The sequence below is a fragment of the Phyllobates terribilis genome, unplaced genomic scaffold (genome assembly GCF_046119375.1).
Source record: "Phyllobates terribilis strain yellow unplaced genomic scaffold, ASM4611937v1 Scaffold_10__3_contigs__length_209671492, whole genome shotgun sequence".
In the NCBI taxonomy this organism is placed as follows: domain Eukaryota; kingdom Metazoa; phylum Chordata; class Amphibia; order Anura; family Dendrobatidae; genus Phyllobates; species Phyllobates terribilis.
Window position 1 is genome coordinate 193,030,526 of NW_027362770.1, and position 16,890 is coordinate 193,047,415.

Sequence of the window (16,890 nt, forward strand, 5' to 3'; positions counted from 1 at the left end):
TCGGCCCTCACAACGCCATCACCTCACTTACTTACTAGTCTCTCCAGCGTGGAAGAAGTACGGCAGGGTGACCCCCATCTTGCTGGGGATGCTGAGGGCTTCTCGCAGCTGGTACAGCGAGTGACCGGCATCTTCTTGGCCAACCTTATAGAGAAAGAGAAGGAATTGAGGGGCACTCTGGGAAAGCGATGCCCCCGCTTCTGCGCGCCCCTCCGTCTGTGCTCACCGTCACATTTCTTACCAAATCAAAGCCAGCCATGGTGTCGGGGAACTGCACCATCAGCTGCATCGCAAACTGCACGGCCTCCTTCACTGCCGGGAGATCTTCATGTCTGGAGGGAGAGGGCACAATATACCACTAATGTCGCCATGATGGACGCTCACCCCACTGGGGCGATCACCCGCTTTCTACAGACCCCCCAACTACTGTGTAGAGGTAGAATTCTGTGCATGAACTAGGAGGCTCAGGATGAACTCTGCAATATATATGGCTGCGAGTGCGGGACTAGACAGGAGACTACCTGTGCACGGTATAAATGATCTTCATTCCTAAGAAATCCGGGTGATCCTCCTTGAACCGGTTGACGACGTCTCTGTAAGTTGCCACTGACCAGGCGCGATCATGGGTCGTACCGTCTAGTTCGTAAACCTGGGAGGGAACAGTGCAAAACTATTAGGCCGGGAAGCTTAGCCTAAAGCCACGGACTGAAGCCACGCTGCGCCGAACCCACCGGGGCGAGCATCGTCCGCAGCTCCACGTACTGGATCTGGTCGTGGTAAAGCTCCTTCAGACCCTCGTAGGTATACTCCTTAAAGACCGGGGCGTAGAGGATGAGGCCGGAGGCAGCAATGAAGGCCCCCTCAAACCTGCGCCAGACTGTGTCCTGGGTGGGGTAATCCTGCTCCGGAGAGTCCGTCAGCAACGTCAGGTTACGTATCAGACTGGAGAAAACAGAGAAATGTACAGGAACCTGCAGCACCGTATGTACTCACTGCGCCGCTGCATGTACTCACTGCACCGACGCATGTACTCACTGCACCGCCATATGTACTCACTGCACCACCGCATGTACTCACTGCACCGCCGCATGTACTCACTGCACCACTGCATGTACCCCCTACACCACCCCATATACCTGCAGCGCAGTCACATGTACTCACTGCGCCGCTGCATGTACTCACTGCACCGACACATATACCTGCAGCACCGCCACATGTACTCACTGCACTGCCGCATGTACGTTCCATATACCTGCAGCACCGCCACATGTACTCACTGCACTGCCGCATGTACGTTCCATATACCTGCAGCACCGCCACATGTACTCACTGCACCGCCGCATGTACTCACTGCACCACTGCATGTACCCCCTACACCACCCCATATACCTGCAGCGCAGTCACATGTACTCACTGCGCCGCTGCATGTACTCACTGCACCGACACATATACCTGCAGCACCGCCACATGTACTCACTGCACTGCCGCATGTACGTTCCATATACCTGCAGCACCGCCACATGTACTCACTGCACTGCCGCATGTACGTTCCATATACCTGCAGCACCGCCACATGTACTCACTGCACTGCCGCATGTACGTTCCATATACCTGCAGCACCGCCACATGAACGCCCCATATACCTGCAGCACTGCCTCTCTGCCCCATATACCCGTCGCACCACCGCAGATACTTGTTGCACCGCCTCATATACCAACCGCACCGCCCCATATACTGGCTGCATCGCCCTATACCTGCTGCACCACCTCATATACCCATCGTACCACCCCATATACCCGCCGCACCGCCCCATATACCAGCCGTACCGCCCCATATACTCACCGTACCGCCCCATATACCCGCTACACCACCCCATATTCCCTCTGCACTCCCCTCCGCGGGCTCAGATATTATTGTGACTCCCATAGAAGTCAACAGCGAGACCCTGCAGCGGGGGATTCTTGGTGGGACCCGTCCTGTGATCCTCCCTCTAACTCCCCATCACTGACCTGCTATCGAACTCCGTCACGTCCCCCAGCTTCTTTCTGTAGGACTCCAGCAGGACCCACCCGGAGCAGCCGGGCAGCGGCTTCCCCGCTGGCTTGGAGAACACGAATCTGGCGTCTCCGGTGCTGGTAAAGCAGATGTAACAGTCCGGCAGGTACGATGCGTTTCTCACCAGCCAATCCACGCTCAGGATGGCAAAGTCGTGTAAGTGCAGAGCGCCCCCTGTGGGTGGCAGAATAAAGGGAAATGCACCAGATGAGCAGCCGTCACATGATACAAGCACAGCGCCTCCCTACTCCATGGTTGTGCCCGGTACTACCACATATGATGCCACTGCTCACCTTTGGGCATCTCTAGGAGAATACTGAACACTTTGCTCTTCTGGATGTGCCCCCGGGCTTTGAAGAAGTGCATGCTGGGAGGGAAGATGCCGGTTTTTAAGGCTTGATTCACTTCCGCCTCCTTTATCGCCATCAGGTTTTTATTGGCCTCAACTTCTCTCTCATCCAGGATGATGTCTCCGCCGGCTCTGCGGGAATTCTCCTCCTCCAGAAGAGCGTCCCTCTCCTCCATGAGAGGCAAACACCGGCCATGGCGCACCAAGGAGAGAAGGAGGATCCAAGACAGCCACATCTTCATTTCACGGCTGCTGAGACGGAGAAGAAAGAAGAGGCGTTATATACATGGACAGTCCGCCATACTCTCCTCGCAGACCGCACTGTGGCCCCATAGACGTCAGATAATTGGGGGCCAAACCCCAAGATCGGGAATCCTTTCGAACTTCTCGCGTATACGAGATTTCAGACGACAAGAGGTGGATCCGGCAAATTGTGATACCAGGTCCGAGGGGTCCGGAGCCGCATCTCTTACCCTCATCAGAGAAAACACGGCCTCCCAAGCTCATATGTGTGGGGAGGTTGGGAGAGCAATGGCTGATAACAGAGAATAATAGATTGTACTCACCTATCCTACAGTAGCCTCCCCCAGTGATGTCTGATAACAGGGAGTAATAGATTGCAGTCTCCTGTCCTACAGTCGCCCCCCCCCCCCAGTAATGGCTGATAACAGGGAGTAATAGATTGTAGTCTCCTGTCCTACAGTCGCCCCCCCCCAGTAATGGCTGATAACAGAGAATAATAGATTGTAGGTCTTTTTTATTTATAGAAGAAAACATTACAGGACACAAAACATAAGAACAAAACTGCAGAACAAGACGACAAAAACCCGACACAAATCACAGAAAATAGAAGCAAAATAAATCAAAACAGAAATATAAGGTCCGACCTACAGAGAAAGAACAAAATCACCGTCACCCCAGGAATATATACATAGAGAAGAAATAACTATTATAAAACCTATAAGACCCCCGGCCCAGCTTCATTCATACTACTATATACAACCCCACACAACGCTCACACCGTCCTATATACACATAAAACACCGTCCTATATACAAGATTATATACAATAAAACACTAAACCTAATATAACGTATATACAACCGGACACTAACACTAACCTACTGGTCCCACTGCCTGACCTTAGTCACCCCCTTACCGCACCTCATTCACACCACAGAAAACCAAAAATAACAATATATACAATAGTGACATGAACACATTTTTTTTTTTTTTATATATATATATATTTTTTATATATATATATATATATTTTTTTTTTTAATATATATACATAAAACACAGACCTACACTAACTATCCCGCCACCCCTGATCCAGCTCTGGCCACAAAGTTCAGGATTACTCCGAGCTAGGATCAGGCCCCAAAGTTTTTCCCCAGGCGGGGCCTGGACCAGGCCAGATCAGTCCTCTTATCACCGCTGATGAAGAACCCCCCCCCCAAATCCCCCACCCAACCTAACTAAAAACCCCTATTATACATTATATACAATACTAGACTGTGGCCCGATTCTAACGCATCGGGTATTCTAGAATATGTATGCGGCAGACCGGGCGCATTCAGCCGAGCGGTGTTTAAATCTGGCGCCAAAATCGCTGATTGGTCGCGGCCGGCAACCGCGACCAATCAGCAAAGCGGTGTTTAAATTTGGCGGCAATATCGGTGATTGGTCGCAGGCGGCGGCCACGAACAATCAGCGAACCGTGTTAGTGAGGACTGGAGAGCGCTGTTTAAATTTGGCACCAAAATCGCTGATTGGTCGCGGCCGGCAACCGTGACCAATCAGCAAAGCGGTGTTAAAATTTGACGCCTATATCGCTGATTGGTCACGGCCGGCGGTCGCGACTAATCAGCAGAGCGGGGTTTAAATTTGGCTCCAATAATGCTGATTGGTCGCTGCAAGCGAATGCGACCAATCAGCAGAGCGGTATTTAAATTTGGCGCCAATAATGGTGATTGGTCACGGCCGCGACCAATCAGCAGAGCGGTGTTTAAATTTTGCGCCAATATTGCTGATTGGTCGCTGACGGCGACCGATCAGCAGAGCGGTGTTTAAATTTGGCGCCAATAATGGTGATTAGTCGCGGCCGGCATCCGCGACCAATTAGCAGAGCGGGGTTTAAATTTGGCGCCAAAATCGCTGATTGGTGGCGGCCGGCGGCCTCGACCAATCAGCAGAGCGTTGTTTAAATTTGGCGCCAATCTCGCTGATTGGTCGCGGTCGGCCGACGGCCGCGACCAATCAGCAGAGCGTTGTTTAAATTTGGCGCCAAAATCTCTGATGGGTCGCAGCTGGCGGTCGCGACCAATCAGCAGAGCGGTGTTTAAATTTGGCGCCAATATCACTAATTGGTCGCAGCTGGCGGTCGCGACCAATCAGCAGAGCGTTGTTTAAATTTGGCGCCAATAATGCAGATTGGTCGCGGCCGGCGGTCGCGACCAATCAGCAGAGGGGTGTTTAAATTTGGCGCCAATATCGCTGATTGGTCGCGGTCGCCGGCCGCGACCAATCAGCAGAGCGTTGTTTAAAGTTGGCGCCAATAATGCTGATTGGTCGCGGCCGGCGACCGCAACCAATCAGCTAAGCGGTGTTTAAATTTGGAGGCAATAATGCAGATTATTTGGGCCAGCGGCCACGTCCAATCAGCAGAGCATTATTTAAATTTGGCACCAATCTCGCTGATTGGTCGTGGCCGGCCGGCGGCCGCAACCAATCAGCAGAGCGGTGTTTAAATTTGGCGCCAATCTCGCTGATTGGTCGTGGCCGGCCGGCGGCCGCGACCAATCAGCAGAGCGTTGTTTAAATTTGGCGCCAATCTCGCTGATATGTCGCGGCTGGCGGCCGCGACCAATCAGCACAGCAGTGTTTAACTTTTGCACCAAGATCACCGATTGGTTGCGGCTGGAGACCGCGACCAATCAGCGAATCATATTGGTGAGGACCGGGGAGCGTTGCTGCCTGTGCGCCTACTTCTGCTGCGAGAAGCCGGGAGATGAGCGACTGCTCGCAGCGGAAGTATCCCGACCCGCAGCGCCGCTCCCCGGTCCTCCCTTGACACCCTAGCCGCATGGATGTCAGCGCCGCTGCCTGTGCGGCTACTTCCGCTGCGAGAAGCCGGGAGATGAGTGGCTGCTCGCAGCAGAAGAATCCCGACCCGCTCCCCGGTCCTCCCTTCCGCATGGAGGTCAGCGGCGCCGGCGGTCGAGGTCCTTCTGCTGCTACCGGCCGGGAGATGATCGCCTCGCGCCGGTCATCTCCCGGCTGCATCTCCGTCCCGCAGATGAACCGCTAACGGCCGCCATCTTTTTTCTGAAATCCCGCGTCGCTGATTGGCCGCTGCCGGACCAATGAGCGACGCGGGATTTCCTGGACAGACAGACAGACAGACAGACGGGATAAGACGATTATATATACAGATATACAGAACACAACCTACACACTCACCATCCAAGGCTCAAGTTCGATGCCTGCAAACCTTCTATTCAGGAGACAGGAATACAAAACAAAAATCTAGGGTGGAAAGACATCAGCCCACCACCAGGATATAGGAGTACTACCGGACTAAGGCACCCTGAAGGAAAAGCCCCTCCAGAGACGGGCCACCCTCCGGGCACCCAGTCTTTAATACTCCAGAGAACGTACCTTCACCAGGTCACCTAGGATGTTCCTACAGACTTCATCTACATGGAGGATTTTACTCTGCGTCGAGACTAAAACTCGTGCGTTCCACGTGAAATACCTGACCACTGCGCTTACTATGAATAAAGTGTCTCGGTCCCTTCTTCCAAGGTCTCCGAACGCTCCATAGGCCCACCCGGCATAGGACAGAGTTGCCAGCCGCGGCCAACCAATGGAAGCGCCCACCCTGTTGTACACCTCTGTATTAAAGGGACAATGAAGCAGGAAGTGCTCCATGCTTTCCAGCACGTTAGCACAAGCCTCACGGGGGCAATTCCTGTCCTCAGAGCTCCTGAACTTCAAATTGTCCCTCACATACAGCTTACCATGGAAGCAGCGCCAAGTCAAGTCCCAGTACTTCTCGGGGATCCTGCTAGAATTTAACAAACTCAACCCAACCTCCAGATCCCGACTTGGGCAGTCTTTGAGGGCCAATGGACTCTGAAAATGAGAAAGCAAGACCCTCATATCGAGGCGTTTCCTCGGGAGGGACCTCACCTCCCACATTCCCAGACCCCACCGGCGGATCATTTTCAGAACCGGGGTAACGTAAGCCAGGAGATGCCCGTGTGGTGTGCGAAGATCCTTCAATCTTTCCCCTGTCTCCCATTCCTGGAAGAAAGGCTAAAACCATCCCTTGCAGGAGAATACCCACGGAGGAGCCCTCTCTTTCCAGAGGTTTGCCACGTTCACTTTCAAGAAGGTGTTCACTAGGAACACCACGGGGTTCACCATATTCAAACCCCCTAGTCTCCCCGTGCGGTAAGTGACCTACCGCTTGACTAGGTTCAGTCTGTTCCCCCATAACATCTGGAAGAACAGACTGTAGACCCGTGTCCAGAGAGGCTCTGGCAAGACACAGACGCTGCCCAGGTAGATTAGCAAGGGGAGCAGGAAAGCTTTGCACAGGCCAACCCTTTCCCTCAGGGTCAAAGACTAACCCTTCCATTGGTCCACTCTTTGGGCGACACCTTTGATTCTGCCTTCCCAGTTTTTCATGGGGTAATCACCCTGGTCGAATTCGATGCCCAGGACTTTGGCACGTTCTTGGGGTTCGGGGAGGGTGTCCGGAAGATCAAACCCGGGATCTCCGCCTCCCAGCCAGAGACTCTCACACTTATCCTGGTTGACCTTGGACCTGGATGCCTCCGAGTAGAGCTCCACTTCTGACATCACCACCACTGCCTCTTCTTGCGAAGAAACAAAGACGGTGACATCGTCCGCGTAGGCCACCACGCTCAGGATAGCCTCCGGCACCGCCCCGCCCGTCCGCACCCCCGCCAACGGTCCACAATCGATCCTTCTGAGGAAGGGATCGATTGCAAATGCGTAAAGCAAAGGGCTAAGAGGACAGCCCTGACGGACACCGGATCCTACCCCGAAAGGTCGTCCGATCCACCCATTTACCAGAGGGAAAGTCTCAGCCCCTGCATACAAGGTCTTAAGCCAGTCCACAAACCCTCCAGGCAGACCATGCCTCAAAAGAGTGGACCAGAGGTACTCGTGGTTAACCCGATCAAAGGCTTTTGCCTGATCCAGGGTCAGCAAGAACCCCTTCCAAAGGCCCGCCCTGCCTTGCTCCACGGCCTCTCGGACACCTAGAACAGCACTAAAAGTGCTACGGCCAGGAACGCAACAGTGCTGAACCTCCGAAAGGAGCCGGGGTGCAAACTTCACCAGCCTTTTGAAAAGTATCTTAGCCAAAATCTTCCTGTCCACATTGAGAAGTGCTATGGGACACCAGTTCTCAATGCGTGACGGATTCTTACCCTTTGACAAAATGATCAAAGCTGACCTCCCTAATGATCTTGGCAGAGTGCCCGAGGAGAGACACTCGTTAAACACCTGAGTCAAGAGGGGGACCAAAGAGTCCCTAAAGGTCCTAAAGAACTCGGAGGTTAAGCCAACCGGACCTGGCGACTTTTTGGGCCTAAGCCCATCGATCGCCAGTCTGACTTCCTCTTCTTTGATAGCTTCTGCCAAACTGCCCAGCGAGAGGTCAGCCCCTGGCTAAGAAACGGATTCAGCCAGGAAAGCCGACATCCCGTCACGATCCAGCTCCCTCCTTCCCAAGAGGTGCGAGTAGTAGGAACTGACGACCTCCAAGATCACTGATCTGGACCTTCTCAAGTACACCGTACTGTCCACCAGCCCAGTCACTATCTTACTATTGACTGACATCTTACAGTTTCTGTAAGGGTCGGGCGAGCAGTACTTCCCGTAGTCCCTCTCGAAAACCAAAGATGCGTGCCTATCGTACTGACACTTCAGCAAGGACTTCACTCTGGAGATCTCCTCGCGGCTACCTCCAGTCGAGACAAGATGCTCAAGTTTCCTCCTCAGGCTCTGATACAGGCGATCCCTGTTCAGGCTTCTGAGGTTCGAGAGCTGCCGGAAGAATCTCGCCACCCGATGTTTGAACATCTCCCACCACTCCGACTTAGTGTTACTTAGGCCCAGTAATGGTACCTGGCTCTGAAGGAATTCCTCAAAAGACTGTTTTACAGCTTCTTCCTCAAGGAGTGATGAATTCAGCTTCCAATAACCTTTTCCCATCTGAGGAGTCTCTGTAACATTCAGAGAAAACATAATCAAACAGTGATCGCAGAACTGCACCTCCACAACCGACAACGGTGAAGAGACAGCCTCCTCCTTCAAATAAAACCTGTCTATCCTAGACCTGCACTGACTACCTCTAAAAAAGGTGAATCCCGTGTCGCCCGGGTTGTGCCGGATGTGGACATCCATCAGGCGAGCCTCACTTGCTATCCTGTTTAACGTGACGCAGTCATAAGCCAGCTGGTCTCCGGGACCTCCTCTATCACAGGATCTCGTGACATTGTTGAAATCCCCTCCAAAGACCACCTGCCGACTCGAAAATAAAAAAGGTTTGATCTTCAGGAAGAGACATTTGCGGTCCCACTTGGACTGGGGACCATAGATGTTAATAAAGCCGAAGCTCTTGTCCCCCCATGGAGACATCTAGGATCAAGCATCTCCCCATTTCTAATTCGATCACTCATCTGCATTCAACCGCTGCTGTCTTAAAAAGGACCGCCACCCCGCTATACGGCTCGGCCGCAAGAGACCAGTAGGGGGTGTCCATGCCTCCACTCCCACCTTGCTCCCATAGAGATGCAAGGTTGATATATCAAAAACAAAATGTTGGCGTCAAGTTGGCCGGGAAAATGAAAGGCCGTGTACCTTGCCGCATCTGACTTTATGCCGCAAACATTAATAGTTGCCAGCATCAATGGGGTGGGTGCCACCATCATGATTGATTGAATTAGATAGCCTTTTTCTTCCCACCACTGACAGTCCCAACCTCTTCCTCTGATAATGACGGGTTTTTAGTGCGCTTAAGACAAACAGACTCGTCCATTCTCTCCTTACATACATTCTTGCCCTTCTCTGGTGGTCCTGGGTTAGTCGTCCCCCCAGAGGGCTTTGTATTTGCCCCCCGAGAGGAAGACCCAGCCATCTCCTGAGCCACAACCACCTTGTCCGCAACTTCCGGCCCCGGGTCCCCACTTCCCCCCTCCAGAGGGAGGTCCTGGAGAGCCCCGAATCGGTTGGAGAGATCCACCGGAGGGGGAACGGCTGAACCCTCCAATGGCGCCTGGATCATGGCAAGAGAGTTAAAGGGGTCGCACTCCAAAGAGGCAGCTCGAGACCTGGTCCCCCTCCTACCTCTGGCCGTTTTCCTGTTACCCTTTTTCTTTTTCTGTGACCACTCCCCCTGTCCCTCCTCAGACTGTGACCAGAAGAGGGTTCCTGGGAAGACGTGGCGTCCTCTAACTCTTCCCTTTCAAGTCTCTTGACTTCCTCACTCAGTTCGCTGTCTTTAGGATCCTTAGCTGCAAGTGAAGTTTAGGGACATTACTCCCTGCCCCCTGTCCCCACAGCGTTGCTCCTGCCGCCTGATGTTGGGTGCCGGAAGCTTGCTCCTCACCGGTTCCCTGCCTCCCCCGCCTCTGCTGGTCCCTTCACCGGCAAGATTAGTCCTGGCTTTCGCCTGTCCCGCACTCGCCGCTTTCAGGACAGCATTGGCGAAGGAACGCGGACAGCGACTGAACGGGTGACCGAGGTCACCACACAAGTCACACCTAATCCTGCCACAGGCAGCAGCAAGATGACCAAGGTCCCCACACAGTGCGCATTTCTGGGTGGTACACTGCTCACTGAAGTGTGTGGGGCTACCGCACCTGTGACAGACCTTAGGCTGCCCCCGGTAGAAAATTAAGATCCTATCCCTCACCATGAAGGTCCAGGCCCCTGACCAGATACCATGGTCATCGAGATTCTTTTGGGGAATATCGGTGACCTCTCCATATCGACTTACCCGGGTCGTAATGTCCATACAGGAAAGCGACTCGTTACTAGTCAAAAGGGTCACCTTCTTGACTGAATTTTGGCAGGTTATTGCCAGGGGAAAGGAACTCTGCCATTCGGGGCGACTCCGAGCCAGCTCATGGCGAGACCAGAAAAGCTCAAGGCCCTCCGGTCTCACGAAGCTGACATCGAAGTAGGAGGTCCCGTAGGGATGGATCAAGGCAAAGATGTCATATGCCGCAAAGCCCATCCCCAGCAGGAGCTCAACCACCTTCGACCTATCAGGACAGGCATCCTTGCTTACCCACTGGAGACGGATCACGTTCCTACGGTTACTCCTCTGCCCCGTTGTCGGCAGAGACCAGACAGTCTCTGCCCCTCTGTCTCGGAAGGCTGAAAGACCATGTCTCTCTATCCAGAAAGACAGATCAACCTCCCTCCCCTCTACAGTGATGGAGCTCTCCCCTCTCCTCAGGGTGTCCAGGAGCTGCTGCTGCAAGTCACCATCCCCAGGGCCCCCAGACGAGGGCGCACTACTACCCCCAGCACTGACAGCTCCTGAATAGCTTTGGGCTGAAGCCCCCGCCAATGCTGGGGGGTCAGCGGGACCAGCGCCTACTTCCTCCCCACCAACACCAGTGCTGCTCCCATCATTCACTCCACCACTACTCCCACCATTTGCTGCACCACTACTCCCACCATTCACTGCACCACTACTCCCACCATTCACTGCACCACTACTCCCACCATTCACTCCACTACTGCTCCCATCATTCACTCCACTACTACTCCCACCATTTGCTGTACCACTACTCCCATCATTCACTCCACCACTACTCCCATCATTCACTGCACCACTACTTTCATTCCCTTTACTTGTCACCCCATTACCACCATTTACTCTGCTGTTCTCTGCACCTTGCACAGTCACATCCATTCCTTCTTCCCTTGTGTCTGGTGTCTCACACCTGCTGGGCCGGGGGAGGGGTGCATTTCCAGAGACTTCTTTCCCTGCAGCACCACACCCGTTTTCCCTTGGTTGGTGCTGGCTTTCTGCAGGTCCTCTCCTGGAGCGCCCTGCCCCCCTACTGCAGCATTTTGTTTCCTGGGCACCGCTGCCTGCCCTGTACCCACAGACTTTGGTGCCTTAGGCTGTGTGCCCACGATGCGTTTTTCAAGCGTTTATGCTGCGGAGTTTCCGCAGCGTAAACGCTTGGTAAACCTTCCCCCATGGTCTCCAATGCAATTCCGCACTTTCAATGCCCATCCTGCATATTTTTCTGCAGCATTTATGCTGCGCTAAAAAATACCCAGCATGTCCATTAATTTTGCGGACACGCAGCGTAATCGCCGCCATTGACTTGCATTAGAATGCGCCAATTCCGCAAGACTACATCTGTACTTGCGTAATTGGCGCGTTCTAATGTGCGGATGGTACCCGGGTGTGGAGGACAGGAGACTCTCATCCAGACCTGGGTACCATAGAATCTGTAAAAAAAAAGAATTTAAAATAAAAAATAAAGATTATACTTACCTTCCGATGTCCTCCCGGTGTTTTGTCCACGCTGTCCGGTCTCTTGCACTGCTCATGCTGTTGTGAAGGACCTGCCATGACGTCACTGAGTCATGTGACCCATCACATGACTCAATGACGTCACCGCAGGTCCTTCACAACACCGCGAGCATTGCAAGAGACCGGACGGAGCAGACAAAACACCGGGAAGACATCGGAAGGTGAGTATAATCTTTTTTTTTAATTTTTTACTATTATTATTCTTTTTTTTAACTATTACTTGGTCACACTATATAAATCCATGCCGGTTGCATGGATTTATATTGTGTGACCAACTTGTCAAGCACTTTTCCAAGTGATGCTCAAAATCGCTTGGAAAACTGCTTGAAAAAACGCATGCGAAAACGCATGTACAAACGCTGAAAAAACGCTTCTCTCTGGCAGAAAAAATGCATGTAAATCTGCTGCTTGGGCACATAGCCTTAGTGTCCTTTTTCGGCGCTGGGGCACACTGCCCCCCTGTCGCAGCAGTGCGCCCAGTATTCCTCGCAGATGTTTTTTTAACATCCCTCCCGGCCTCCCCAGCCCCGGTGATAACCGGCTTAGCCGCAGAGGGCAGGGAGGGAAACTCCACAGAACTTACTATGTCCGGCGCTGTGAGTACCTCCTCAGCCTCGCCCCCTGCACTGTTCCCCGCCCAGATGGCAGCATTGCCGGACGTCCTTCTCCTCTCCCCACCTTGTCTCTGTCTCGGACCCACTGCAGAGCCCGTGCCTTTAGATTTGGTGGGGTTTACACAGGAGGTGGCAGGCGCAACATCAGACATTTGTACATACTTGTAACTCACCACCTCCTGTGCAGCTCCTCCAGTCTTCTTCTTCCTCTTCTTTGTCTCCTCTACTGGTTCATCCTCCCTGAAGGAAAACCACATCAGGTCCACAGGAGACTCCAGCAATCGGATCTCCTTCAGTAATCCTCCTTCCTCATCCTCATTCCTTCCCCGACACTCCAGCCTCTTCTGTCGGAGTCCTCTGCCCTGCAGGGAGACCACTTGAGCTCCGGCTCTGCCCCTCACTGGCTCCAGCACCTGGGGCTCCAGTCACCTCTTCATCCTCCTCCTCCTCTTCACTAAGGACGCCGGCTGGCGGTTCTCCTGAGGTGTTTAACCCCTTCATTTCTGAGAACCGCCGCTGGTTCTTAAACCTCTCCAGGAAGGGACCTGCGCTTTTCTCAATCCCCTCCCGGAGGAGCACTAACCTGACCACCTCGTCTCTGAGGGCTTTAAACCTCTGGGAGGTCACGGGTCTCTCCTTGTTGGACGCCCGGGTGTTCAGGACCCGGGCCTCCCTCAGCTCCTCTTTCAGCTGGGTTAGTGCTTTGCCGGCGTCCTCGTCTTCTCGCAGCATGGCGACCACTCGGGAGGAGAAGGAACTTGTGGACTCGCTGGAGCTCATCTCCCCCCAGGATCTTGCTGGGCTCTTGTTCCTGGGGCCTGGGGTGCCCCGGTCTCCCTCTCTGGGTGGGCGATGAACCGTCTCGGGGTTGGAGTAGGTGAGTATGTTCTTCCTCACCCTTCCCGATCTCCTCACCTCCTCCTGGGCCAGTTGTTGTAGCTCCTTGTCCCCCGCCGGCATAGACCGGGGGACAGAAGGCTGGGAAGCCATGCTGGCCTCCCAGTAAGCCTGCCTCTCCCTGGGGAGAAGAGAGACAGACTATGGGGCTCCTCCTGGAAGTCCTGGAGCTCAGAAGGCAGGTGCTACTCTCAGCAGGGAGAAACTGATTGTAGGCACCTGTCCTACAGTCGCCTCCCCCAGTAATGGCTGATAACAGGGAGTAATAGATTGTAGTCTCCTGTCCTACAGTCGCCTCCCCCAGTAATGGCTGATAACAGGGAGTAATAGATTGTAGTTTCCTGTCCTACAGTCACCTCCCCCAGTAATGGCTGATAACAGGGAGTAATAGATTGTAGTCTCCTGTCCTACAGTCACCTCCCCCAGTGATGGCTGATAACAGGGAGTAATAGATTGTACTCACCTATCCTACAGTCACCTCCCCCAGTGATGGCTGATAACAGGGAGTAATAGATTGCACTCACGAGTTCCTCCAGTAACTTTGGCACTTTGCAGGTGCAGAGCCCGGATAAGCCCCTGGTCACACTCGGAGCGCGCACCTCCCCGTCAGGACGGCACAGATACACTAGCAGCGTCCTACCGTGCCCAGCGCGGACCCCTCAGTGCGATACCAGGGCTGACTCCCAGGGATTTAGCGCCAGACCGGCTGAGTCAGCACATGCCAGGTTTGCACACGAATGGTCGGGTTCTGTGTGTCTGCCCCCGGGCAGACGAGGAGGAGACGCTTCCTCTATCTGATGGTGAGTGTGTGATGCTGAGCACTGGGGAAGTAACAGCAGAGGAGCATCATCACACTCACCGCCGTCTTTGCTTTCTGTTATCAGCCACTTCAGGCTGTATTTCTCTGGAATGAGTGAAACATTATAACCTCCCACAATAATTATCATCGCTCGCCGGTGACCATGTGACGCCCATTCACTTCTTTAGATGTGATGTTACAATATTTGGCCACCGCCCGTCACCTCCATCACTTCTCCTCGTCACTTGCACACAGTTTGTGAAGGATCTCGGCAGGAGGTTTCTCCAAATATCTTGGAGGACTGAACCCAGCCATCACCCCCAGGAGTCCTAATGACCCCCAGCATCCAGACAATGTCATTAAGAGTGTGGAGTCCTGGGGGTTGATAATCTCACATGATCCCGTCTGTCTGGGATCACATGAAGGATCTGCACAGGCCTCATGCACAGAAGATCTGGGGTCAGTCCTCCAAGATGTTTGGCACAATCTCCTGCCTCCGTAACCTGAGTGACCCTAGAAGAAAAGAATACTATTAACACTTCAATATCTTACAGTATCACCTGCAGTAGCTATGTGAACCAGTAGTTGGTGCTGAATCCCGTCTTGGACCAATCAGACGTCAGAGATCCACTGAATCTTCTTCTTTGCGGTTTTCATTCCAGGGCGTGGTCCCTTCAGATCATTTCGATTATGGTTTCCTAATGTACAAAAATGGTAAAAAGCATATGTTTCTCAAATCCCATATAATTAATGCTCACTAGATTGTTGCCCTTGCTTGTACTCCAGTCACATCCAGAGCTGCATTCATAACTCACATTTTGAAAAAAAAAATTCCGAATCAGTCAAAGGTCAGAGTTTACAAACAGGAAGTGAAACTCTGATTCTCGATGCAGAACCCAAAATATGAGACGAATGAGGAACTTACCGACTCATGAATGAAACCGACCAGAAAGCTTCAGACAGAAACCATGAGCTATTTAACCCTTTCATACCTAGTGAAGTCTCCATGCACACAGAGATACATGATAAGATTCTGTCTGCAGCCAGCACATAGGGGGAGCTCCCTGTATACAGAGATACATGATAAGATCCTGTCTGCAGCCACCACTAGGGGGAACTCCCTGTATACAGAGATACATGATAAGATCCTGTCTGCAGCCACCACTAGGGGGAGCTCCCTGTATGCAGAGATACATGATAAGATTCTGTCTGCAGCCAGCACATAGGGGGAGCTCCCTATATGCAGAGATACATGGTAAGATTCTGTCTGCAGCCACCACTAGGGGGAGCTCCCTGTATACAGAGATACATGATAAGATCCTGTCTGCAGCTACCACTAGAGGGAGCTCCCTGTATTCAGAGATACATGATAAGATCCTGTCTGCAGCCACCACTAGGGGAGCTCCCTGTATACAGAGATACATGATAAGATTCTGTCTGCAGCCACCTCTAGGGGGAGCTCCCTGTATACAGAGATACAGTACAGACCAAAAGTTTGGACACACCTTCTCATTTAAAGATTTTTCTGTATTTTCATGTCTATGAAAATTGTACATTCACACTGAAGGCATCAAAACTATGAATTACCACATGTGGAATTATATACTTAACAAAAAAGTGTGAAACAACTGAAAATATGTCTTATATTCTAGGTTCTTCACAGTAGCCACCTTTTGCTTTGATGACTGCTTTGCACACTCTTGGCATTCTCCTGATGAGCTTCAAGAGGTAGTCACCGGAAATGGTCTTCCAACAATCTTGAAGGAGTTCCCAGAGATGCTTAGCACTTGTTGGCCCTTTTGCCTTCACTCTGCGGTCCAGCTCACCCCAAACCATCTCGATTGGGTTCAGGTCTGGTGACTGTGGAGGTCGGGTCATCTGGCGTAGCACCCCATCACTCTCCTTCTTGGTCAAATAGCCCTTACACAGCCTGGAGGTGGGTTTGGGGTCATTGTCCTGTTGAAAAATAAATGATGGTCCAACTAAACGCAAACCGGATGGAATAGCATGCCGCTGCAAGATGCTGTGGTAGCCATGCTGGTTCAGTATGCCTTCAATTTTGAATAAATCCCCAACAGTGTCACCAGCAAAGCCCCCCCACACCATCACACCTCCTCCTCCATGCTTCACGGTGGGAACCAGGCATGTACAGTCCATCCGTCCACCTTTTCTTCGTCACACAAAGACACAGTGGTTGGAACCAAAGATCTCAAATTTGGACTCATCAGACCGAAGCACAGATTTCCACTGGTCTAATGTCCATTCCTTGTGTTCTTTAGCCCAAACAAGTCTCTTCTGCTTGTTGCCTGTCCTTAGCAGTGGTTTCCTAGCAGCTATTTTACCATGAAGGCCTGCTGCACAAAGTCTCCTCTTAACAGTTGTTGTAGAGATGTGTCTGCTGCTAGAACTCTGTGTGGCATTGACCTGGTCTCTAATCTGAGCTGCTGTTAACCTGAGATGTCTGAGGCTGGTGACTCGGATAAACTTATCCTCAGAAGCAGAGGTGACTCTTGGTCTTCCTTTCCTGGGGCAGTCCTCATGTGAGCCAGTTTCTTTGTAGCGCTTGATGGTT

The 16,890-nt window shown here is 52.5% G+C and overlaps 1 protein-coding gene across 8 annotated transcripts in view; it reads right to left on the reverse strand.

Annotated features, from left to right (window-relative positions):
- Positions 1-16,890, reverse strand: part of ADA2 (adenosine deaminase 2) — a 43,614-nt gene that overhangs the window by 6,751 nt on the left and 19,973 nt on the right. Inside the window, exons 2-8 of one of the 8 annotated variants that reach the window (XM_073650402.1) lie at positions 14,879-15,016; positions 2,349-2,653; positions 2,010-2,229; positions 732-942; positions 522-649; positions 242-332; positions 36-144 (exon numbers count right to left, since the gene is read on the reverse strand). In XM_073650402.1, coding sequence (XP_073506503.1) covers positions 36-144; positions 242-332; positions 522-649; positions 732-942; positions 2,010-2,229; positions 2,349-2,646 — 1,057 coding nt within the window. In that variant the 5' untranslated portion in view covers positions 2,647-2,653; positions 14,879-15,016. Of the gene's footprint in view, positions 1-35; positions 145-241; positions 333-521; positions 650-731; positions 943-2,009; positions 2,230-2,348; positions 2,657-13,982; positions 14,315-14,870; positions 15,017-16,890 lie in introns of those variants that run through there. The other 7 variants (XM_073650403.1, XM_073650405.1, XM_073650404.1 and 4 more) reach the window with 7 other exon arrangements.